Source organism: Oxyura jamaicensis, chromosome 4, assembly GCF_011077185.1.
Source record: "Oxyura jamaicensis isolate SHBP4307 breed ruddy duck chromosome 4, BPBGC_Ojam_1.0, whole genome shotgun sequence".
NCBI lineage: Eukaryota > Metazoa > Chordata > Aves > Anseriformes > Anatidae > Oxyura > Oxyura jamaicensis.
This window is the reverse complement of record NC_048896.1, coordinates 47,644,233-47,670,459: the sequence shown is the minus strand read 5'-3', so window position 1 is coordinate 47,670,459 and position 26,227 is coordinate 47,644,233. Positions and strand designations below refer to the sequence as shown.

The following is a 26,227-nucleotide window of genomic DNA, read 5'->3' as shown; positions in this document are numbered from 1 at the left end:
CGCCCCAAGCCGGCAGCTCCTCCCTCAGCTCGCCGCGCCGCGCCTGTGGCAGGCGGGCAGCATGGCGGCCGTGGAGAGCCGCGTCTGCGAGACGGCCGGCTGCAGCAGCGAGGCCAAGCTGCAGTGCCCCACCTGCCTCAAGCTGGGCATCCAGGGCTCCTACTTCTGCTCTCAGGTGAGGGCAGAGCCCCCTCTTCCCCCCGCGGCGGGGGGATATGGAGGTGGGGGTGTGTGTGTGTGGGGTGGGGGGGGACCCGTGTGCGGGTGCTCGGGGCTCGCCGCCGCCCCGGGGCTGCTCCCGCTGGCGGAGCGGGGCGCCTCGTCCCTCCTCGTCCCTCCTCGTCCCCCGGAGGGTCCCCCCGGGGGTCCCCCCTTGGTTTTGGGGACTCGGCGGGGCGAAACGAGGCGTGCTCCTCGCGTCCCGCCCCGTGTGCCTCTGCGGCTGCAGCAGCCCCGGCTCGGGAGTCGCGGGGCTGTGGCAGAGACTTGTTGCTCTGCCGGCCGGATTTTGGGTGTCCTCTGGCGAGGTGAGGGCTCCGAGGGAGGCGATACGGTGCCCTACTTTTTGTTTGCTTTTAAACGCCTCTGGATGGTTTGCTTTAAGGCTGCCAGACGGGGAGATTCAGGTTAGGCCAGTTGTCATTTAACCATCAACTTCTGCTAAATGTATTCTGCAGGCCTCAGCTATCCTCATTATTACCTTGGTGGTGATATGGTTAGGTCCATTATTTAAACAGAAACGGCTGCCTGATGCCTGTGCATGTCTTTTTTATTGATTTTATTTTAATTACTTGAAAATGCAGAGCAGAATACATATCTTAAGACTTTGAGCCTTCTGTACGTGCTGTTCCTCTCAGCATCAAGTGAGGAGCTACGATCCAGAGATCGGTGGTGCAGCTCCCTGGGAGAAGTATAATTTGGGGTAAAATCATCGAAGTTTTGTAGGTATCAGAAGCGTTTAATCACATCAGCTAGAGTAACTTCCTGATTGAGCCAAAAAAAAAAAAAAAGTCACTTCTGAGTCAGGACACAAACCGGTAGTTAGCGTTTGCACAGGACCTGGGGAAGGCTTTCCACGTGCACCTCGTACGCCCACTGCGAGGCTTCTGGGACTTTCCCTCGGCCCCAAACTGCACCGAGTGCGGCCCCAAACTGCACCGAGTGCGGCCCCAAACTGCACCGACGGTTCTGTGCCTTTGGTTCCCGCGTGGTGCTTCTAGGCACTTTGTAGGATTTGCTCGGCGTTTCACTGCGCGTTTTGACATGCCTGATGTAAAGCTCTTCGTAAATGCATCTTCAGCACGTGCAGGTGTCAGCTGGCGGTGACAATGCCACTTCCAACAGACCGAACAGGCCTGCGTGGGAAGTTCTAGTAATACCGTCGCGCCCCTCTGTCCTGTCCCCAGCTCAGCACGTTTATACAGAAGGTGGAGATTGTGGTTGTCCATATATTAGGTTTAATTCTTTTGAAATAGCTGCTACTGCTGTAAGGTAAAATTACTGGAAATATTTATTGGCTTGTTAAAATAGGCTGCTGGGTAACTGACTACTTGTAAAGCTGTCTTGCCTAAGCAATAAAACTGGGAATCCCGCTTTTCTTAGTTCTGGGAGACCTTGGGTGTTTTGTTTCTCCTCATTCCCTTGATCAGTCAAGTAGGGAGGCATAGCTATTCCCCATATGAAAGGTACTTTGAAATTTTGGGGTGAAGTGTCTCACAGAAGAGAGAAGGAAGCTGACAGCTGTCCCTTTCCATGATGTGCAAAAGATGTCACGCACTAAGAGAGGAGTCCTCATGTTCAGCCCGCAGTGAGGAGCTTCGGTCCCCCTTAGTCTTCTGTATCATCCGATGGAGGAGATGTCATCTTGGGGGCACTAATTACCATCAGTAAGGTAGGTGAGGTGCCGCTGACAACTGGCTGGCTGTTTATACACACACTGAGAGGCTTATCATCACTCAGCAGGAAATTTTCAAAGCCAGGAAATTTTCTCTGAACTTCCAGCAAGTTTCAGCCAATAGTACTGGAATGGTTAGCATTTGGGAAACTTTTCCAAAGGTATCTCCTAAGTGGTTTCCTTTCCACTGAGGCATTACACGCATGAAAAGCTGTTTGATAAGCTAGTAAGTGGAACTGGGATGTTACTCCATGGCGCAGCCTGCATACCTAAAGGCCTGCTGTTCCTGTCCTGTCCCTCCAAGGCTGCAGGTTTCTACCCATTCCATTAAGCTGGACCTGACTCTTTGGTGAGCCATTACGTGGGTTTTTAGGATTTCATTCTTTTTTTAATGGAGCAACAGCAGTTGCATTAAGTTTTCTGCTAGTTCAGCTTCCCACGGCTTTGTGCTGCAGGGTCAGAGAACACTGGTGCTTCAGGATGGTGCAGCCTGAGGGCAGGCATGTCCATTGCACCAAGTTTGGTGTAGCTGTAAAGTCAGCCCCTCCTTTTTGAGCACAGAGGTGTCAACTACACCTATGCTGCGTGCTACGGTAATTAATCTGCATGAAGCCTGCAATAGCTTGTTCATACAGCCAAAGCTCCGATAAGAGCTAAAATCAAACTTGTTGGAGTTCATTTCTCTAGTGCTGAGAATAAACTATACAAAAGTGTGAACTACTCTAAAAGGTAGACAATGTTTTGGTTTGTGAGTCGCAATGTATAATTTGTTAAGAAGAACTGAAGTGGGTAGCATAGGACTGAGAATCTTAGTGTAGTGAGGAAGTAATCTTAGGATTTATTAAACATTATTTTTCATCACTGCATGTAGGGAATTGGAGTGAACTTTTCATGTAAATTGTACCAGGACAGTGATTTCCCTGGTGGATTTATCATTTGTGTTTCTCCTTTCCTCGGTAAAGGGCATTATTCTAGTCATTTATTTTCCCCCTTCTATATCAAAAAGAGGACATCTGAACAACATGCCCTGGAAATGCTTTCTCGGAAGTAATGTGACGTCCTCGGAAATGCCTTTGAGCCACAGCATTTGACCTGGGAGTGGGGTGTTGTAAACCTTGTCACCCGGGCGCGCTGTTGAAGGTTGGGCTTGTGGTGGGTTGGGGTGGAAAAGGGGCTGAGGATGCCAAGTTGTGCCCTAACAGTGGGGTTTTGAACTGGTAATAGAGGTGAGGTCAAGACAGCTCTTAGTAGCAGAGGAGCTTTGGTAGTGTGTTGAACGCTGGCTTTTTTTTTTCTTCCTTTCAGTCCAAGGGGTAATGAGAGGGAATATTCTACTGAGGAATTCTGTCTGCTATTAACCTTTGATATCATCTTCATTTAGTCTAGTAAATCAGGTCCTGTCGCCACCAGCTATCTTTCACTGTCTTGCTTTCTCTTTTGTAGAGACTTGCAACAGCATTGCATGGATTTATCAGCATAATAGACTGAATTACTGTATCCTGAATGTGGAAATAACACAGATGTCCAGCATGGCATCTGAAGTGTGGTGTTCCTCTTACTAAGATGAATTTGCAGTTGCAAAATCTGCCTTGTTAGGTACATGTCACTTGTGTGTAAATCATATGTAGTATACAGAAATAGTTGGTGCTTAAATGCACAGTTTGTATTTCTTATATGACATCTGCAAGCTGCTGAATGGTAAATGGAGAAGCAGTAACAATTCTTGAGATCTCCAGTTACTACTTTCCTATGAACCTTCTATTTATAAATTGATCTCTTACTAATAATTTTGTGTTGCTTTGATGAAAAATTCCTCTCTCGTACTATTTGTGTCTGTATAGGTGTCTCGGACTAAACAGAGCCACCTGAGATTTTCTGTTGGAATAGACGAGATCCTGATGTGGGGTGGTTTCCCCATCCCAGTTCAGAAGTATCCATTTCCAGGCACATAATGGAATCCTTCCCACATTGTAAATTCAGTGCCCCATGCTGCCTTTTTTTCCTCTCTGAGATGCGGAGGCCACAGACGGCTTCTCTGAGCTGTGCGCTGTGCAGCATCTCTCAGGCAGTGGTGGGTACACGCTGGGGTGCTCCTTCCAGCTGGAACAGGGGCTGACTTTTTAAATCTCAGTGATGGGAAAGAAGCTCTGCTTTGTTCCCTTGGTGGCTTTGGGTACTGGCTTATTCCTTTCTGGGAGGTACGTTGTCACTGGTATTCAGACCTGGGCCCTTGACAGCTTTGAGTTCTCAAGGTCACAGTAATTTAAGAAAAATTGGGATCTTGAAGAGAGCAGTGGTCCCCCCACGTACACTTTGCTGTTTCCTTGCACCTTCAGTGTGCTTGGGTTGGGCAGCAGGGAGCTGTGGGCTTGGAGGAAAGCATTTTCTGCCCTCTCTCATGTCAGACCATAGGACAGAAGTGCCATATTTCATTCTTGGTTTGCTCTTCTTTGCTGCGCCTAAAATAGGCTAGAACCTGCTGCTTGGATCCAACTGCAACAGATATGGCTTTCTTTTGGTATAAATGGCACTCTGCAGATACTCCCTTCCAGGTCTTTTGACAGATTCCCTTTGCCAGCAAGCTGACGTTTTTATCTGCTTGTAAATCACCAGAAATCCCTGTGCCTGTGGTCAATGCCTGGTTATTGTTGAGACACAAATGCAGAGTGCTCGTAACTTGTTGATGGTCAACTTCAGGCTCCCAGGCGGGCTGTCTGAGCTGGGTCCAATGGACTGAAAGGCCCATCCAGTTTGAATTTCTCTTGCTGGTTGTTCCTTCGCTGCTCCCAGAAGCCACACGTATACCTCAGTGGCTGAAGAGCTGTGAAATACGGTCCCTTCCTCCAAGGAAGGGCTGAAGTCCTGTCACCTGGGAGCCAGGAGTCTTGGGCTGAGATTGGGCTTAGATGAAAGGCAGAGCAAGCATTGCTGATACCATGATGTTGTGTGTAGGTGCTTCCCTCGAATCTGCAAGCATGTATTCAGCTCATCTAAAAAACAGCCCAGTCACAAGTGCTGCTCAGGTGTGTGAGTTCTGCAGTCAGTTTTTCAGGCCAGAGGCAGCATCTTCTGGGCTCATACAGCACCTAGAAGAACAGAGTTTGGCATGCTAAAAGGCACCTGTTTTACCATCCAGTGCAGTAGCAATCGCACCCCTCAAGACACTTGTATTTGCAGATAAGATGTAAGGTTAATCTGTGTCGTATTACACATATAGCACCGATAACCTGACGTTTTTCTTAAGCTAAATGCCACACTTCAGGGTTTTGTTTTGTTTGCATACCTTAAAGGCGGTTTGGTTAAAAACTAGTTCTCATTAAGCAAAATCACACGATCCTGGATTAAGCCCAAGATAATTTTACCTTCCAAAGGGCACTTTAAAATTGTATTAAAAAAAAAAAAAGTAATCACTCAGAATATTTTTAAATGCACCGTACTGCTTGGCACTGTTTCCTAGACGTTTGCCTAACTATTACAACTCAGGGTATAATGACATGCAGAGTGCCAGCCAGTCTGTCCCCACAGTCTCAATTCCAGCTGTCTTTTTTTGCTGTAGAACATTTTTCGCTCTGTCTTTCTGGAAATTCAGCTCCGTGGCTCTAAATGCTGAGCACAGTGAAGTCAGGAATGAGCTGGAGTTCCTAGAAACTGTCCGGCACCAGGATTTGGGCAGTCTCAGCGTACCTGCTGTCAGGTGTGTCTGCAGCATCAAATGCCAGGTTGTATAAAGCAGCAGTACCCGAGGGGATGGGGAGCCTGGAGAAGAAAGCAGCAGCCCTGGATGGAAATCGCTGCCGGAGAGCTGGCAGAGTGCGCTTCGGGTGAGCTGCTGCCTTGCAAGGGTTGTTCAGAAACACAAGAAATGAGGGTGTCTTGAATTCTGTGTTGCCTACACAGCTTCCTGTACTTGGGTAGTTTATTTAAAGCTAGTTTGGGTATGTCTGTGCTGTACAGAGGTTTGCAGTGTGGATATAGCCTTATCTTGGTCCGTTTAACCCCCTTTTCTTCTCTGGTGTTTGACATTGGTTATGTTTTTCTGCCCCTTAATGCAGTTGCATGGATTCCTGGTTTCCTGCTGGTACTGGAAAAATTACAATTAAAATTTGAAAAAAAAAAAAAATCTTGCTAAGTAGCTCAATAACTAATTTAAAGGATTTGTTGTTGTTGTTGTTCTTTCAATGGCTGATTTTTTTTTAAAGTCAAAGACATTTGGTAGTGACCTCTGATTGAAAGACCTCTCACTTCTGTTCACACAAAAATGCCCCCTACTGTAAAACAAATTCTGCCAGGCTGCATCCTCCTGTTAATATTTCATCTGGGAGGTGTTGGACTGAGTCCTTCAGGTGAAAATCTTAAGGAGAAATAGCTTGGCATCCATGAGCTGATCCAAGAGGAGTCTTTCCAGAGTGTAATGTGATTGTGTTACCTTTTGGTAAATGCACAGGTCCTGGCGAACACTGGATCGAGCTCGTCTCTGAACACAGCATCAGTGGGGTTGGTTTCAGCAGGTCAGAAATGTTGTTCAAGGCTTAAATATGTTAATGGTCTCTAGCTAAAAATTGCAACCCCATTTCTCTTGCTAACAGCCTAGTTGTACGCAAGATTGCTCTAAACCAGTTAAGGATTCCCCTGGCCACTTCCCTCCTGCCACCGCTTTTTTTTTGTCCCATGCATTTGACCCCTCGCTTTGCACAGTCCTCTTCAGTGTTTCCGAGTCTGTCCTGATTGCTACATGAAAAACACATGCAATAGAAAAATCAATGCTTTAAATGACAGGGGTGGGATAATAATATCAGGATACTAATGGGATATTGGAACGTTTGAAATAAAATCCAGGAAGTCTTCCAAGAAGCTCGTGGCTTAAATCATGTTATTCCTGTGTGCTTTCCCTCGGAAGCTAGTTAATGTTTTCAAACATAGACATATGAAGCCAGGTCTTCATTTTTTTTTTTTTTTTTTGACAATATTAGAAAAGAGTCTTGTTCACTTCTTGATTTTAATATTGAAATTCACTCTGGGTATTTTGTTTATTTAGTCATTGACAATTTTCTATCTTGATCTGTGCATGGCATAGGAACATGGAAGGTTCGTTAGAGGCAGGAATGATAATGGGAAGATTGAAGTAAGTGTCTCAGCAGAGAAGGCTCAGCGAAAGGCAGAATTTTCTCCAGAAAATTCTCCACCAAGTGGCCCAGATGGTGGGGAAGAGTGGCTTTCTTCCATGGCTTGTCAGGAAGCCTGCTGTCGAGAAGGTGAGGGTGTTTGAAGCATGCCGTGGTACATCGACAGTGCTTTGTAGCCCCAGCTACGATTCTCCAGCCTGCGAGGTGACAGCTGCCGTGTTTTTATCTGAAAGCACCCAGGCAGAGCTGTGCGGACATGTGCGGGGTGGTGCCTGCGCAGTAAGCTGTCCAACACAAATAGTTGGTGTGTACCTGCTAAGTCCAGCGCTTACGGGCAGCGTGTGACCGAGCCTGCACAAAACGGATGGCTTGGTGGGTGTGCGTGGCACAAAGGTCTGTGTGTGCAGCAGGTTATACAAGCGTGACAATAAAACTTCCCAGTGCTCGCTTAACAAGAAGGCCTGTTAGCCTAACGGGTCGGTTTCCAAGCCTCTCGCTGTCCCACCCATCACGCGGCACCGTGATGATAGCGGCAACTTCAAATGCTGCTGCAGAAGACAGCAAAGATCTGGTGTTGGTCATGAGGGCAACAGGGTTTCTTTGAACGTTGGCACACTTGTGCACCGCTTTACTGTGGTCTTCTGGACGCGGTTTGATGACCACTGGTTGCAGACAAGGTGGGAAGAAGATGGCTCTGCGCGAGCAGGCAGTTAGGACTGTGCCATGCAGCCGTGAAGCTGGGGCAGACTTTTGCACACTGGGCTTAGTTTTCAGATCTGTGGTCTTGGGTTGGTTTTGTGTTGTGTATGTTAGGCTGAATCAGTCGTTGGCTCTGGGCAGTAGCTTTATGATGGTATTTCAGCCATTAGTATTGTCCTTCCTATTACAGGTAAACTTCCTGCCTGTTTCTTCAGAATGAGTTCAGCATTATTGTAAATAATCGGAGTTAGCAGTTTTCTAGCAGCTGTTTTGTGTACACGTAGCCATTGAATTCGACTTCTGTCTATAAAAGTAATCAATTTCCTAATTAGTATCTTAAACAATCACCTTTAAATGCCTACTTCAGCAGCTTTTCCATTTCCATCTCTCTTTTTTAATGTCTTTCCTTCACCTCAGTCTTGTTTTACTCTCCTCCAGCTGCCAGGCATTTCCACCTGCCCCTTTTCTCATTCATTATTCACTGCATGAACTGATCTGTATGTGCTTGGGGGAAAAAGGGAAAAACACAAACTCCTTCACGTGCACTCTTTCCTTGCTTTCCATTTCAACTTCATTTTGCTTCTGTTGTTGGGATTAACATTTCCCATTTCCATTCACTAGCTCTCAGTCTTTTTCCCCACCTTAAACTCTTTAATTTCTTCCCCTGTGATCACGCTGATTGACCTCCGTTGCTTTCTTATGCTGGGGAAGGAGGCAGAAGGGAGGCAAGTAGCAGGAGGAGATGGCTCCTTGTAGGAGCCGAGGGAGGATCATCCTGCCCACTGCAACACCATCACGTTAGGTGTGGAGGTAGACCAGGTGAACTCGTACCCATGTCCCTGAACAGCACAATGTCTCAGCCAACCTGGGCCAACCATGGGGTTTAATTACTCTTCAAATTGATAAGGGGACAATATTTAGTAGATAGGATTAGATCAGCGTGTTTCATTTGGATGGGTGCATCTGTTTGTCTGTGCTTTCTGACTGTTTTGGCTCATTAGCTGTTGAAAGTGGTATTTTCTGCTGCAGAGACTGGCAGTTAAAGTAGCATTTACTGCATGTTGATACAAAGGTTAGTAAATTCCATATTTTAGTATTTTAAAATACAGTTGCTTCTCAGTTTCCTGGGAATTATGTGTCTGTCCAGGATAAGGCTACTTAATTTTTTTGTTCTTCTTTGCAATTCTAGGAATGCTTTAAGGGAAGCTGGGCTACTCACAAGTTATTACACAAGAAAGCAAGTAAGTTGTTTTTATTTTATTATCTCTTTTAATACTCTGTTTTGAATGTGCCTATAGAAAACTGTTCTTCTTTGCGCATTTACTCCCCCTTATAATTCAGCATCATCGTGTTTTATTTAATGTAGCTTCAAAAGAAAGTGCGTGTGTGTGTGAATATTGGTGGTAGAGCAGCACAGTGCCATTTGCTTTGTATCTTTCCACACGTAAGTGTGCGGCTGTGCCTGGAGTAACATGTCCAGTCCTGGGCTCCCCAGTACAGGAGAGATGTAGGTGTACCAGAGAGGGCCCAGCAAATGGCCATGACGAGGGCCAAGGGACTGGAGCACTTACTTCTCTTCCGAGGAAAGGCTGAGAGAGCTGGGGCTGTCCAGCCTGGAGAAAAAAAGGCTCAGGAAGATTCTCATTCATGTGTATCAATACCTGGTGGGTGGGTGCAAAGGGGCTGGAGCTGGGCTCTGACAGTGGTGCCCAGTGCCTGGACAAGAGGCAGTGAGCACGAAACAGAACACAGGAACCTCCCCCTGAACACCAGGCAGCACTTCTGTGTCATGTGGGTGATGGAGCCCTGGCAAAGGTTGCCCCAAGAGCTTGTGGTGACTCCCTCTTAGAGTTCTTCATAAGCCTCCTGGACGTGGTCCTGGGCAGCCTGCTCTTGTTGGACAGGAGGACCCCCACAGGTGCTTTCCAACCTCAACGTTCTGTGATTCTGTGCCAAGAAATGATAAGGATTTTTCCAACGTATCTGGCATTGTGTTCTGCATATCTGAAATTGTGCTCAGTTCCTGGCAATCTGCACGTTAGATACGTTTCAGAGTAAAAATGTAAAATTTCAGAGACCACATGTGATACAGAAATCCCTATTTCTCTTCCGTTTTTGCCTAACATATTCCTTGAGCTAAATTACCAGTTGTATGAAGAGAAAAAGAGAGATCCTGACACAGAGGACAAATACAACAATAAATCACAACGATGAGGCCTGTAAACTTGTACCATTGTAGCATTTTGATGCCTGATGAAGTAAGAGGCAGTAATGTGCAAAAGGCTTTAGCGAAGTCTTTTGATTCGGTGCTTGCTGGAATGCAAGCGCACCGGTCAGAGTGCAGCCAGCCTGCATATTTGGGGTGTACCCCTCTGGGGAAAAAATACCAAAATGGTTTTGTGCACTGATGTTGCAATTGGTAGGAGCAAGGATTTTGTAGCAAGGATTTTGCTCAGTTTAGTTGAAGGTAATAAGATCTGTATTGATAAATGTACATTTGCTGGTAGCTCTGGTACAGGAGTGCTGGTAGTTTCTCTCTTATATGAGGAGCTGAAATAATCCATAAGTTTAAAACCAACCTGAAAAAAAGAGAAAGTAGACCCCAGTTCTACACCGGCCTTCCCCAGCCCAACTTGATCAAGGCCTACTTAAAAAGGAGCTGAGATTAGAAAGTGTCATGGCAGAAGGCCAAGTCCTCAGTTCATTCACCTCCTTCTTTCCTAAAACTCAATAAAACTCCTTTTTCCATCATAAATATTGTGTATGGTTAATAGCTGGGAGTAGCACAGACCATTAAAAATGTTTTCCCTCTTTCTGCCTTCCTGTTGTAGAGTTCTCATAGTCCACACTTGTATTCTCAATCCCGTTACTCTACACCAGTTTGAATATGAAGTTGTCTTTGTGTTCAATATAATAATCCTGGTAATCCTCTGGCGCAGTCCTCTAATGCTGTTGTTTATCTGACAGAGAATTTTTTGATGATACCACCAAATCCACAATCTTGTTGGCTTCCTGGATAACTGCAGGATAAGCTCAGCATGAGTGGCCTTGGTTCTGGTAGCCCTCAAGCCCTCAGTGTCACAAATTACTGAAGCATCTCAAAGGAATCTCAAATATGCCTTCACGATTACTTCAGATTTTTAAACTATTGTTTCTCAGTGGTTCATCTAAACTGAATGTCATGTAGGCAGGCAGCTCAGAAGTCAGTCATGGAGACTGAAAAATTTATATTAGGGCTTACTATGTTAGAGTTCTTGCCATTTCTTCATTCTTGTGAGATATGAAAAGGGAAAACAGACTTAAGCTATCAGGTTATGAGTTAAAGATTAACGCTGCCATACTCCTCCTTTACCCTTGCCTCCTCTTTCCAAGTAAATCTTTTTTTTTTTTTTTTTTTCCTTTTATTTTTCCCCTTTTGGAAATGCCCAGGATCAACTTGCTTCAATCCTCCACGTTAAAACCATCAATCTGCCCTGTTAGGTTAGTGTTACTTGTGAATAAATGCAGTCACCGGACTGAATCAGATGTGAGTTTCACAAGGTTAAGGGAGATGGAACCTGCGGCAGATTGGAACCATCTCGTAAGGTGCGCATACTGCCTGAAGTGGCTGCACCTACACTTTCTGAGTAAGATCTGGAGGGGAAGCGTGCTCCCAGTTTAAAACTAGTTGTTGGATACCCTCCTCCTCACCCCAGGTCATTTCTGTCACTGAATGCCAGGCGAAATTGCAGAAAAGCAGTCTTCGTCTGCAGTGCCAGATTGCTAATTGAAGGGATAATGAGCATTTCTGTAGAAATATGCTCATCTCCCAAGAATGAAAAGAAGCACAGAGCTATGTTTTAGAGCTACAAATGAAGAACAACTCAAATAGCTATTACACTGCCTTCGTGCCCACAGTACTGCTGTCCTGACAATCCACAGTTTGCTCATGAGAAAAGATAAGGTTGGCAGGCTGTGATTTTATTGAATGTGAAAAACTTAATCAAAAAATAAAGTGAGAAGTACTAACTACACTTTTATGTATCAGTAGTATCAAAACCACCACCAACAACAAAAAATCCACCAGAATGAATGTCAGCTTTATCTATTGTAGGTTGCCTTCTGGACCTCACAGTTCTTGGTAGGACTGATTTTGCTGTTGTTTTTGTTTGTTTGTTTGTTTGTTTGTTTGTTTTCTTTTCAGAAGATGAGAAAGCTAAACATGAAGTTTCCTCTTGGACCCTTGAAGGTGACATTAACACAAATCCCTGGTCTGGTTATCGATATACTGGGAAACTAAGGCCACATTATCCCCTGGTAAGTGTTCAGTGGCACTCTCTACTCCAGCCTGGGGAAAAGGTGCAGATTGCATTGTGTAACAACTGATGGACCAGAATTCCTGACCTGATTGCCTTCCATATTTTAGCTGAAGGAGGAAAGCTTCTTTATCAGTCTCAACCTGAGGAAGAAGAAGGACATGTATGACTGTAATAATTGTGGCTTGTTTTTAGTCAACTTGATCTAGGTCTTGGTATATTTAAAATGAAGCAAAAGCCTGTGAGAGCACGCGCATCAGTTCGTGCCTTTTGGCTGTACATTTTGACATTTATTCTGCAAAAAGCTGCTGACAGTTAAGATGGTGTCTTCTAGCTGTCTGCTGCTCTTACCAATAATGGAGCAGTCTGCGTCAGGAAAAAAAACAGTGGGTTAATTTAGAATTTAAATAAATAACTTGATATAATTGTATATAAATGGTTTGAAATAACCCAATGAATAAGCTGATGAAACAGAGAATGTGGTAACTTCCAGCACTGGAATGGTGAAGGACAGCTGAGGTCAGTAACATCTTCAGAGTTGAAAGGTGGATTTAGAAGACAACCTCAGTATAGCTGTATTTTTAAATTACTACAAGTTTGTATGTGGAATAAGGCAAAACTTCTACAGTATTAATGGCAATGGCGTTTTAGTTACATGTGTCTTTTCTAATTGGCCTCTATTAGAAATCCTGCCCCTGTGGCATCCTCTCCATAGCATCTGTTACAGGCTCAGAGAAGAGACCAACAGAACCTGAGCCCATGTGTGTGTCTTTGTGTCATTGGAGAACGTTGGTTTTGGTGGTTTTTTTTTGGATATGTCACTGGCCAAGTAATATACTAGTGTTACTACTGAGCATTTGCTTTTCTGTCTCCTGACTCCTGTAGGATTGATGTATATGAAATTATAATAAAATTTCATAATAAATAGGGTGATGATTAAAAATAACAATCTTAAAATACACTAATAATCATAGAGAGGAAGGATGTGCCTGGAACAACTACATTTGCAGTCTGGGAAGTGCCAGAATAAATGCTACAATAACTAAAACAAAACTCTTTATTTGACAGACACAAATTTGGTTTTATAAAGCTGTGAAGTTGGCTATTAGAGGGTGTATCATATAAAAGCAGTAAAGAGTAACAGGAGGTTCTTTGAGAAATGGAGATTAGAGCTTTGGACTGTTTGCATACTTGCATCATTTTCTGCGTGGAATTAGCCATGTTTCAGTGTGTTTGATTTTATTGTGTGGGTCTCTGCTTTTGTGGCTCCAGTATGTATTCTTGCAATCTAACTAGCTTTGACTATGATTTATTTAGACACCAACGAGACCTGTGCCAAGTTATATTCAGAGACCAGACTATGCTGATCATCCACTAGGTAACCTGAAACAAATCACAATTATGGCGTGTTATATTTGCTTTTTATCTTTCCTTTGATTGAAGAAGCCTTTAAAGCATGAAGGAGATACTGGAAAAGGGGAATCTCTTCTTTTGTATGTTTTTTCTCATCTACTGCTTTTCCCTGCCTCCTCCATGAACTTACTGATTTAAAAAAAAAAACAACAACTAAAAATGATTACAAGTTTTTTGTTTTGTTTTCTTAAGTCTGAAGTTTGTAATGAGTTGTCTTGCAAAGGTGCTCAGGGAAGAAAAGACAAAAAATACACAAGCTGTATTCCTGTGTTTAACTTCGTACCAGACAGCAAAAGATAGCAAAAGTTGGCTGACACAGATGAGGTTTGATAAGCCATTGTCAGTGGCATTTTGGAACTGTGTTGTAAAATAACTAACACAAACAAAACCCCAGTAAGCAACACCCAAAAGAAAACTGATGATTTCCATCTGTTTTTAGACAGAGAGAGGATAGATTCAAAATTACTTGCTTATTGGTTTGTTTGGGTATTTTCCCCTTTTTGCATTGGTGTCGATGATTTGTGTTTCTCAAAAAACTGCTAAAAAATCCGTTGGAATTATTTTTAAATCTTTAATGGGTCATTAATTGGACTTTATTGAATATAACCATTTAAACAGCACAAAGTATTGCTTTTTGGAGGTCCTTCAACCGTAAAACTGAATTTGCACAGAATCTCATAGGAAGAACTTTAGAAGTATTTATCACATGATTATCGCAGTAGAACTACTTGATCCTTTCCAACCCAAACAATTCTATGATAGCTAGATATAGTCATAAGCTTATATAATCCTTTAATAGCTGCTTTAGAATATTATTTATTATATTTATTATAATATTACTTATTATAATAGTATTTATTATAGATAATATTATTTGTTATCTCCAAGGTAGCTAAAAAAAAGGCTTTTCTATGAATAAAATACTTCCCTTGAAAGTGTAATCTTAAAGTTGTGTTTTGAGAGTGTTTTGACTGACTGGGCAAGTGCATCTAAGTGACTGGGCATCCTGAACACATTTGGACATCACGATGTTGTGGAAGGCTTATGAATGCAAATTAATCTGGTTAATGTTGATAATGCTATAACTGGTGGGTTTCTTATTTTATTCTCCAGTGAGAAAATATATATTTTTATTGCTGTTGGTAAGCTAATTAAGTTCCTTGATTGGACATGTGTAGCAATTGTTCCTCCACGTAATTTTGTTTGTTTATTCCCCCCCCCCCCCCCTTCTTTCCCCAGGAATGTCTGAATCAGAACAGGCTTTAAAAGGAACCTCTCAAATAAAAATACTCTCACCTGAGGATATAGAAGGGATGCGAGTAGTATGTAGGGTAAGGAGGTTTTGGTTTTCATTACAAAATGCCTTTATTCTTTAAAAAAATATAGTTACTTTATCAGTTTGTGACAGCATACTTCAGAGTTCAGACTTTCAAACCATTTTTGAGCACTGAAAAATAGTTTGGGAAATCTCATATTTTCTTTCTCCTTGTGACTCCAAGTTGCAGTGAATTATTTTGCAAGCAGAAAGATGACTTTTATCTGTTTTCTGGCATTGTTGTTACTAGTGAGAAATAGTCTGTGGCTGAAATGTTGTTAGTGTTAGGAATATATTTTATAGTGCGTGAATGAGAACAGATTTTTTTTCCTCTCCTAGAGTTAATGCCAAGTAAAAACTAAAAAGCAAAACCAAAACAGTGCCCCATTCCTGACAATTTTGGAAAAAGTCTTTCTATCAAAACCAATCCAACTTTGAAATGTACTTAGGTAGTCTGGTTCATATATGTGGTATTTGACAAAATTGTGATCCAGTGCTGTCTGGACATGGTTCTGGGCAAACAGCTCTAGGTGGTCCTGCTTGAGCAGGGGAGTTGGACCAGATGACCTCCAGAGTTCCCTCATTCATCAACCATTCTGTGATGCTGTGAAATCTTAATAGAAATCTTAACTGGGGTATTTTACTGGGGTGTTCTCAAAATATTTTCAGATGTCTCTGAGGTGACTCAGTAGTATAAACTTCAGGCATCTTGAAGACTTTGCGTAGTCCCAGTCTACCCAGCGTTCCTAGCAATCTCAGTGTAGCTGCAGAAAATGAGTTGCTAACCTTCCAAGGAGTAGCCCTGGTCTCATTTTTAAATCAGTATTTTTTATTTCCTTATTTGCAGCTTGCTAGAGAAGTGTTGGATGTCGCTGCCATGATGGTGAAAGCAGGTGTGACTACTGAAGAAATTGATCATGCTGTCCATTTAGTAAGGTTATTTTACTGTTCTTGTGGTGTTTTTAAGTGCTTTCTTCTCTCTTTCTGTTTTGGGATGAGTGTTGTGGGTTTTTCTTCGTTGCATGAATTCCTTTTCTTTATTTTGAACTGTTTCTCATTTTGAAACAAATAGGTAGAGCAGATGTTAGAAGTACGTTATAGCACAATGCTAGATTCAAAATAAGCCCCCAATTAGGAACTCCTGGGACTCTGTATCAGCTCCTTAGATGATTTCCAGCTTTAGACTCTGAGTTTCCTCACAGGTTTTTTCTGTCAACATCGCATTTTTTTTTTTTTTCTTGTAAACCCTTTGGGTTCCTTATATCACTATTTAAAGAGCATCATATGTAGGCCGTGGGCTTTTGTGCCAAGTGTTGTTAAGAAGTACAGAGGAGAAAGTTCAGTTATTTATGATTGGGAATCAGAACTGCAGAGCCTGAGATAGAATTGGGATGAGGTGTTTGATGCAGTCAGGTGAACTAAAGCCCCAGTCTAGCAAACTATTTGAAATGTATGTTCAAGTATTTTTCTGGTTTGACAATTCGTAGGTAAGTTGAGTTGTGTAATATTAATTTTTCTTAGCTGTGCTTTCTATAAGGTGTTTAAACTGATAGTTGAGGGATACCAATCTGCAGTGTGGAGAAGGCCAGGATTTTGGTGTAGATAGGTCTGCATTTGCAGCTGTTGAGCTGAGATTGTAAGGCACTTCCTATGGTTAAACTAGGCCTGAGGTTTCTGGAACTGCATTAAACTTGAATGGTAATATACTCTCCCTCCACCTTTTGGAAACTTTTGTGTAGGAGATTGATACTGACTGAAATTCTGCAGTTTTAAGACACTATTATTTTTCCATAATTGCTCAGTATGTCTCTTAGCATGTATATGTCAGTTTTGCAAAAATGACAGAAAGGTTATTAAAGTGAAGGCAAAGGAAGCAGCATAAGGTTTTAAAGTTGGGGAGTAAAAGAATGGTACTAAATACTGTTTTGTCAAGATTGGCTTTTGCAAAAACGTTAAAAATCTTAGACCAGGTGCTAAAAACAATCATTGAAAATGACAGTTTTCTACCTGAATAAATATTCCCATGCATTGTTTGGAACCTGAATATTTCAGCATTCATAGTTGAACTTAAAAATGAATAGAAATAAAATGAAACTAATCTTACTGTCTTCCTGTTAAGAAGCGCAAAGCGTAACAAAATATCATAATGAAAAAAAAAAAGCTCAAAAATCTTTTCAGGAGTCACAGCATTTCAAAATATCATTCTTACTGTAAATCTGTTGTGCTTATGTTTTTTCATTGTAAAAAACTCACTAATACATGTAATTATGTTTTCTAAATTAGGCTTGTATTGCAAGGAATTGCTATCCTTCCCCTCTGAATTATTATAATTTCCCTAAGTCATGTTGTACATCAGTGAATGAAGTGATCTGCCATGGAATTCCTGATAGGAGGCCATTACAGGAGGGGGATATTGTTAATGGTAAGTGCTATGAAAATTTAACTTTTACATTTTTAACCTTTCACAGTTTTACCTTCTACCAGTTCGTGTTGCAGGGCTGCACCTCAGCACTAGAAAATACCTTTTATAAGAGGATTTAGTAATACCTTTGTTCACATCCCTGCCTTGAGTATACCTCTGCAAGCCCTGAGCCTACTCCTTTGTTTTGGTTTGGAAGAATTTGTTGGCTCTTTTGTTGCTTGGTAGGTCTTGTTACAAAATGGTCCATGTTTTGTAGATCAAATGTACGTTCCCCACAGGCTCAAAAGGCTTCCAAGGCTTGCAGGCTTCCTTTTAGAAAGGTAGTTTCTCAAAAGTTGCTTTAGAAGGAGGAACACAGGGTAAAGTGAAGGGATAGGAAAAAGTCCAGTGGAGGGAGCACCTATGCATATTTCTCTTTACCTAAAGCTTTTCAGCCTGGTAGAAGGAAAAGCTGTCCATTTCAGGTCTAAAACAGGATTTTCATTGCAATCATAGGAAAACGTGGACCAGGAGGTACAGCCAGGTGACATCTAGTCCAATTTCCTGCTCCAAGCAGAGCATCATTACATTTTGTTTTCATACTGTACCCTGTGAGTAGATTCTGTGTAAAGTGAGATGTTTTGGCCATGTCTGGCAGTGTCAGGATAAAGTCTTATAATCATGTAGCCTATAGAAATAGCTTATTTGAAGCAAGCATACACTGGTAATGTAGTTTGCAAGAAACTTACCTGGGTAAGTTACCTGGCTGCTGGCTTCTGTGTGGTGTGTTGTTGTGTTACTGGGTAAGTTCACTGATCTCAATGTTCCAGTAGTTGCACGTAGTCATGCAGTGAGTATGGTGTAGCTCTGTACATGCATGCATCCATAACAGGCAGTGTAGTTTCATTCTTCCACGTTTGCCATCAGTACAGATTTGTTGACACAGATGTGTTTTCCCATGTTTCCCATTGAGGTTGTACTGGTCTCACTAAGCAGCTCACATGCTGTATGTATGCTTTAAGTATTATTGCTGAGTACGGTCTTCTACCACAGGACATCAACTTGACCTGCAAATCTAGAATGTTTTATGTGTGTTTACTATATATAATGACTGTATGATAGCAGTTTTTAATATTTTGCTCATGGCTGCTATGAGAGACAGGATTCTAGAACAGATGACGTCTGTGTCTCAACTGGTAGGCCTGTTCCCACGTTTCATAAAAGGACTAAGTGAGATGAACATCTTGTATAGACATTCCAAAAAAGATATGTTTTTGGAGTGGGCTAAACTAAAAATGATAGATATATATTTAATAAAACTGCTTATATTTATATTTGTCAAGAGTAAGTTTATAACTTTAAGTTGATGACCAACTTTACACACAAAGCAAGTAAGTTTTGCTGCAGCATAGTTATAAGCTCTAATTTTATGGTTTTTAAACTTAAGCTGTTTTAAGCATACCCCTTCTCATTCTTGCTGTTTGCCTGATACCGAATGTTTAAATAATTTAATTCAAAAGAAGAAAGTTTAAAGCCATCTAGTGTATTTTTTCTTAGGAATAATATTGGAAAATTTCTTTGTATTTAATGTTCACTAAAAGTTTTTACCTTTCAGGCTGGAAACAACGGGTTTTGGCATTCTGATTACTGCAAATATGTGACTTATTATTTTAAATGTGCATTGAAAGTACTGAAGTTAAAATATGGCTTAAAACATTATTACATTCCTACTTTAAATTCAGTTTCCTCCTGTTAGTGCTGGACTTAGTTCTAAGGAAATATTTTAGCCAGGTAAATCACCATGGAGTAAAGAGCATCTGTTTCTTGTTTTTATATTTGCCTAGAAAACCAATCATAAGCTTGCCATGACTGTGTTGCACAGGTGGATTTTTTTTTTCCATTTTATTTTTTTTAAATCATTGACTAGTGAAACATTATCTTAATAGTTAATTCTCTGAAATCTACAGGTAAGTGTCAGAATTTAGTGTGCTGGAAGAGTTGATATGAGGAATCCTTCACAATTAGAGAAAGAACTTCACAATTACAGTAACACATTCATATGTGGTTCTTGCTTGTCTCTTTATTTGTGAAAAGACAGTGGAAAATACAGTGGCAGTGTTGTGATGTGTCTGGTATTCTTTGCAGTGGATATTACTGTCTATCGTAATGGCTACCATGGAGATCTGAACGAGACGTTTTACGTTGGAGAAGTTGATGAGGGTGCAAGGAGGCTTGTCCAAACAACGTATGAGTGCCTAATGCAAGCCATCGATGCAGGTAAATGCTTTTGCTGAGGCCTGAAGCATTACGGTTTTGGTTCTCAAGCTCGAGTGCTCATATTTGTTATCTCCTGGGAATGAATTTTGTTGCAGAACACAGAAGTGGTAGTGTGCGTCACTAGCAGATGATGTATGTTGTATAACACAGTGATTGTTCAAACCCTACAGTTCTGTGGGTGGTGGTTGCAACTTTTATTTGAAACGTGGGCTGACAAGGGAAATGTAACTGATGCTGAGGTGATCCACGTGTGCTGATATTTACAAGGAAATAAGCTTTTGGGGCTACTTAGATGAATAAGACGTCCTTGGTTTGAATTGTTCAGGGAATGTAAAGAACAAAGTATGTTTTGGAAAACCAGAGTATGGTTTTCTACTTTTCTAACATACATGGTATTGTAAAATTAATCAATAAGGTAAAACATTGTTTGAAGACTTTTAAACTCACCCTTTTACCCCCATAAACTTGATGGTTAATTTATAAAGCTAATTAGGTGCTTAGATTTTAAACTTTGGGAGTGTGCTGGGGAAGAGAGATCTAGAGATCTATATCCTTCAGTACCTGCAGGACTTTGATTATGTTGCTTAAATATAATTCAGGACACCTTCACTGAGACACACCTAGAGACAGAAAGGTAGCTAGAGAATGCTGTGTTTAACTTCATTCACAAATGAATATACCAAGTTCTCTTGGACAAACAGGGAAAACAAAAATCCCTCAAGCCCCTGCAAATAATTGTATCCTCTGCATGTTACGTATCCTGTAGCTTCTTAGAATCCCCAGTAAAATTTACTCACTTCATGGCCTCTGCAGGCTGAAGTTTATGTTACTATATCTGAAGGCTTTAAACATGCATTTAATTAAATGAAAAAAAATAGTGAGCTTACTTTGGTTAATAATTTGGAGATAGCGAGCCAAACTGCAAAGAAAAAAATCCTTGTGAAAGATCTTGCACACCTGTTGTGTGAGTGAGAAAATAACTGTAGAGTTGAGCAGTGAAGGACATAGATTATTTTATGTGGGATTACTGCTCTGGAAGGACCACTTGATTTTCCAGAGCTAGACCTAAATTGTTTATCTTTGCTCCTGTATTTATTCTAATAGCAAATGTTAAATATGTTGTCTCTTACCTTTCATATCCTGGCTTTGATGTATAAACTAAGATGGTTCACTCCTTGCGGTCGTTATACCGATATATAAATTCTCAGTATAAGTGTTTTTTTTTTTTTTTTTTTTTTTTTACTAACCTTTCAGATGACGTAACAGTTTTCAATGTCTTTCAGCCATTCCCTGCTCATAGAAATTCTAGCAGCAAATGTCTCGTTTATAGCAAAGGGTCACGCCATCTTAATTTCTGCCCTGGTCACGCCATCTTAAATTCGGGGTGTTGGACCAGCAGAGCCCTAACAAGGGGAGTTGTGTCAGAGAGCACAGCAGAGAGCTCCTTGCTGCATTGCACTGAGCTGCTCGGGATTATGAGGCCTGAAGAAGGTAGTGTTATTTCACAACTGTTCAGTACAACACCAACAGATTAACTTTTTGTCTTCTCCACCATGTCTGTCTTAATATTTTGGGAAAAGCATGCACATTCCGGTAGAAAGCCAAATTTCTTGTTATTTTCTGTAAGTTCAGTAAGCTGAATTTATAAGCTACAGTTGCTCACATTAGCAGAGAAGTGAACTACATGGCTTGCTTTATGCAAGCTTTTAGTTGTGTATGCGAACTGTTCAGGCTTATCCTGCTTAACATGGCTCCACTTAACCATCCAAGATCTGGCTCCTGAAAGAACAGCACATATTCAGGGAGTTGTGAATGATCTTGAAATAAAATTTCATTTTTTTTTTTCCTTTTTTAGCTGTTCAAGGTTGCTTTTGGTATGCAGCTTCATTAGTTGATAGATGAGGCATCGTTGCTTTTATGGTACTTTCAATCCCTTGTGCTCAAAGTGAATTCTTCACACCATTTTCATCAGTGGCAAATTAGGGAAGCCTTGAAAATTAAGTAAAGGACCATCAAAAATACTAGCCCTGCATATGAACATTCTTATTTGCTGTAGCTTTGCCATTAAAAACCGAGTCAGGGAGTAGAGATAACCGTTTTATCTTTTTTCCCTTCTTCGTTCTTCACCTATAATCATTTTCCCTATTAATTTGTGTGCACTTTTCACATAGTGGAGAGGTAAGTATGTATGAAAATACAGTTCATACATTCATTGAAAGAAGCACTGAAATTCTGGATGTGAGAAGTTGCAAAGCGTGTTGAAAATCTTTTGTCTTTAATTTGAAACTTCAACATCCTTTTAATATGTGAGCTCTTATGTCCATGAAAGGAAAAAAGTAATGTTCCTGCGAAGGAGTTTCTCTCTTTCTCCCTCACTGTCTCTTTTATATGAGACTTTTTCCTCCCTTTTTCACGTTATTGCACTCACTCACGTACTTGGTGAATTAAGTGAACATAGTGGAGGGAGGAGGTTGCATACTAGAACAGATGGGCTGGCAAGCCAGGAGTGTTACAGAGGTGGTATTAGCCTGAATGGCATTAGATGGTTACTTATGTTGAAAGAAAGCTCTATAAATTTGTAACTGTATTTTTTTAATTTTGCAGTAAAACCTGGTGTTCGGTATAGAGAACTGGGAAACATTATTCAGAAACACGCTCAAGCAAATGGATTCTCGGTCGTTCGGAGCTACTGTGGGCATGGAATCCATAAACTTTTCCATACAGCCCCTAATGTGCCACACTATGCCAGTGAGTATTCCCTTTGTGTTGTCCTGCAGGCAGGATATGCTTTGCAATGAGCTCACCCAATTTATTTCTTGCTTATATTTTAATAAAATAGCACGTTGCCTGACAGCCATCAAGTTAGCATTTGTGCACTTGTGAGATATTTTTCTGAACTCTGGACCACAGAGTGCTTTATGAAACTAAGCAAGGTGTCTTGTGTCACATACTGAGGCAATCTGCCTACACTAATGATTAGCCCTCACCTGAACTAGTTAGTGGTAAACGTTCTTGCATGAATTCCCAACTAATCCCTCAGACATCAGTCCTTGTCTGCCCTGAATAGGCAAATGTTTCCAGTCAGAAGGTCTAAGTAAAAGCTTAATGCCGTTTCCAGATGTAAATAAGTTTTTTGAATGGTGTAGGCAGGTGGTGTGCCTGAATCTGGATCCTGTTGTATTTTGCTTTTCTCTATTTGAGTGTTGTGGTGTTCCTGGAAAACTTTTGTAGTGTGTGGTAGAGGAGGAGGGACCTGCTGCCCCCACAGGTTCTCTGCTTTAGTTTTTGGAAATGGCAATGTCCCTATGATTTTGGCAGCAGGACTATGAGACGGCATCCACAGAGACAAAGGAGAGAAGCTTAAACTTGCATGGACTATTAAGGATAGGAGAAACGTTCCAGCCCTTCCAACCCAAGTCATTCTACAATTCTAAGAGAATCTGGACTCTGGAGATGGAGAAGCATTTTATGCCTCCACACAAATGCTTTTGGTGAATCTAACATCAGAAAGTTCCAATGTTGGAAACTGTTTTTTTTTCTTTAATGTTACTTAAAGAAATGTTACTTAAAGAAAAGTAGCATTATCATCCCAAGACGACTTCTTTAGTATTCCAGAATAATGAGAATGTCTTTCATAAATGGAATCATGGGATTACTTGACCATTAGCCTATTTTGAAATTGATTGGAACTAATGGTTCAGTGGAACCAGGTTAAGAGGTCTTCAAGCCTGCTCTGAATATCTTAAATACTTCATATTTTTCCTGAATTTCTAAATTGCTGTGTTTCATCATGGAAGTATGCAGGACCGTTCTGTTTTTACAGAATTGGGGCTGAACTCTAGAGAAAGATGACAATTAATTTCAAGTTCCTTGAGTAAATATTGCAGTGTTAGAGCATGGAGAGAAGGAAAAAGGACTAATGGAAATTTTATTTTAAAAACTAATGGACAAGTGAACTGGTCATCGTTGAAGAGCTTCACACTGTTCCTCCTGTCTTCTCTAAGACAAGGATTCGTTTATTACCTAAGATGGGATAAATTTTCTAACTTGATTGTTTACTTCATTGCAGAAAATAAGGCGGTTGGAGTCATGAAGCCAGGTCATGTATTTACAATTGAACCAATGATCTGTGAAGGTAAGCAATTTGGCAAAAGCCAAAAATCACTAAATTAAACTGATTCTGCGTGATGCCTGAATAGAGTAAAATTTTAGGGGAACTAATATCAGGTATTTAAATGATGAATTTTTGATTTGTTTAATATTGCTAGGTGGTTGGCAAGATGAAACATGGCCCGATGGTTGGACTGCGGTAACAAGAGATGGAAAGCGATCTGCCCAGTTTGAACACACTCTTCTGGTCACCGATACAGGCTGTGAGATCCTCACTCGGCGGCTGGATAGTATTCGTCCCCATTTCATGTCCCAGTGATAGTCTAGACTGAGCAGGTGGATCTGAACGATACATTTTTTTTTCTTTATTTTTTTTTGGTCTCTGTTCTATGCATTTTTTAAGAGTACAGAATAGAGAGGAATTTCATCATTTACTTTGTTCTCACTGATTGTAGATAAGAGAGGAATACGTTGAAGAACCTGACCCAATGTCTGGTAAAGCAGAGAAGAATTTAAAGAATTTTCTGCTTTCCTCCTACCTACAACACTCATGCTATATTTTTCTTTTTTTCTTCAATTATCTCTTTTGCACCTTTCTTCCAATTAGACCTGCGGTTGCTTCTGTTGCTGCCATGATATTAGCTAGAAAAGCGTGGGTAACCTTTCCCACTGGGACTTTGGGATCCAGGTTTTTTTCACTACTTCAGTGTGCCCTGTCTCTCTTGGTGTGAGCGGCACCTGAGATTTTAAGCATTTCTAGTTCCAAAGACCTGCTCCTGCTTCTGCAGATACTGTTCTAATGGGCTGGGCCTTGTTTGTTATCAGTTGAGAAGTGGGTGAGGGGAGAGAGACATGCATGTTGCCAAGAGTAGGTGACCGTTACCTTTAATTCTGTTCCCATCTCTCTGCTGATGGCCTCTGTGGTAATTATGACTGTAGGTGACGCACTGTGTTAATGGCAGGGCTTCTTTTACCGGAGATTGATAGGATGGGCTTCCTACACGGAAAATTACTAAATTCAGTCTTAAATGCAGCTCCCTGGAACAAGCCACCTCTCTGCGGAGCAGTGCTTGCAGGCAGTCTCCTGCTCCAAACACTTGGTGAAACTGATGTATCAGACTTGGCTAGGGAAAGGAATGAAACGAGAACCAAAAAGATCCCACGAGAAATGAGATCCCTGCGTGGGTCAGCTGTGGGACATTTTATAAAGGTACATCCACAGTAGCTGTGGGGGATTGGATTTGCAAGACTTACAGTGAGATGAGTATGTATCTCAAAAGGCTGAGTGTGAGAAGACAAAACATCTTCAATGCTGTTTTTTTTGTCCTTTTTTTGGTAGTTCTAAAACAGGTCTTTTTCTTCCAGTCAAGCAATTGAGAGAGTTTCATGGTTTTGAAAAGTCTTAGGGGGACACAGGAGAACAGATCTTTTTCCTCAGACTCTATAGAGTGGGCAATCTTACAATCAATATACACTTCTCTATCAGTGGGTCACAATGAGCTGGGAACTGTCACCTTAACAAGTGTGGATTGAGCCTCTGTCTTCTCTCTACTTTTTCTTTTCCCCTGCCCACTTCCTTTCCATTATCTTTGCTGTCTTTGCCGAGGGGATTACTTTTTCTTTTCTTCTCTGAATCGTAATGAAATTTTTTTCAGACCCCATTGCAGACTTAGAAGTCTTACACCACTGTAATGCAAGACATAGTCAAACCAATGCAGACATAAAATCATACCATCATGCCATCATGGGCATAAAACACACCTTTTACCAAGGTGTCTGGTGAATTTGTTGCCACATTAGACCCAAGCATGAGGTACTGGATCCCCTTGGCTCCCCTTGGCACTGCAGAATTTAGGTGGGGAAAAGGGGTTAGTGCTTCACAGAACTGGACTCACACACGTACTACCAAATACCAAATTTACCAGGAAACGTCTTCTCTGCCCTGAGTGCCTCAGACCTCTGTTGCTGTAAGAGTTCCATTGCAATGTTTTCATTACCTTTATTATTATTTTTAATAATGCAGTAAAGTGACCTGAAATGATGCGTATAGAGTGCGTGTGCGTATGCGTGTGTGTGTGTATAGATTTTAACAGAACAGACTGTAGTACTCCGAGTGGAATTAGCTGTGTTGAATGAAATGTAATGTACTGAGGCGATGGCTATCCTGGAGGTTTGCCTACCGTATCACTCACTTGAATGGTTACAGCGGTCTTGCCTTTTCTATGTGCGTGTGTGTGCGCGTGATGGGGGACTTCAGTTTTGGTCTATAAAATAAAAGTTGCAGCTGCTTTTAACAGAAATTACATTTTTGTGATCCAAAACCGGATATAGCATTCTCAATTATATCCAGGGTTGCTTGCACTAGCGCAAGCCTACTCGTAGATGCATGCAGCCAGTTCAAAACCAGTCTTCAACCTGTGCATGTGTAACCTGAATACCTCTTTGTTGTTGCACCGATACAACCAAATTCAACACTGCAAGTTTTCAACACAGGTAATTTATGATGCTATGCATTTCTGCCTATAAATTGAAACCACAGTAAGGAAACTGTTTCTATTGAGTTCATACTATTGCGGTATTTTTAAACAAGTGAAAAGTTTGATGAACATCTACACCTGTTCTTTGAACATGAGGTAACACATCAGCCTGGAGAACAGAACTTATTTAATAAAAATATTGCAAAAAAATCTTTTTCACCTA

At 41.4% G+C, this 26,227-nt stretch overlaps 1 protein-coding gene across 2 annotated transcripts; it reads left to right on the top strand.

Moving 5' to 3' along the window:
• Position 1: 1 nt before the first annotated feature.
• METAP1 (methionyl aminopeptidase 1) lies at positions 2–26,227 on the top strand. 2 transcript variants are annotated; one of them, XM_035326493.1, is made up of 11 exons: positions 2–175; positions 8,906–8,957; positions 11,903–12,012; positions 13,329–13,389; positions 14,664–14,755; positions 15,587–15,670; positions 17,023–17,161; positions 19,286–19,417; positions 22,022–22,165; positions 23,487–23,552; positions 23,686–26,227. In XM_035326493.1, the coding sequence occupies exons 1-11, from the start codon at positions 62–64 to the stop codon at positions 23,844–23,846; spliced, it is 1,155 nt and encodes a 384-aa protein (XP_035182384.1). In that variant the 5' UTR covers positions 2–61; the 3' UTR covers positions 23,847–26,227. The 2 variants fall into 2 exon arrangements, with proteins under 2 accessions (XP_035182384.1, XP_035182383.1); XM_035326492.1 differs by having other exon boundaries at positions 5–175; positions 11,900–12,012.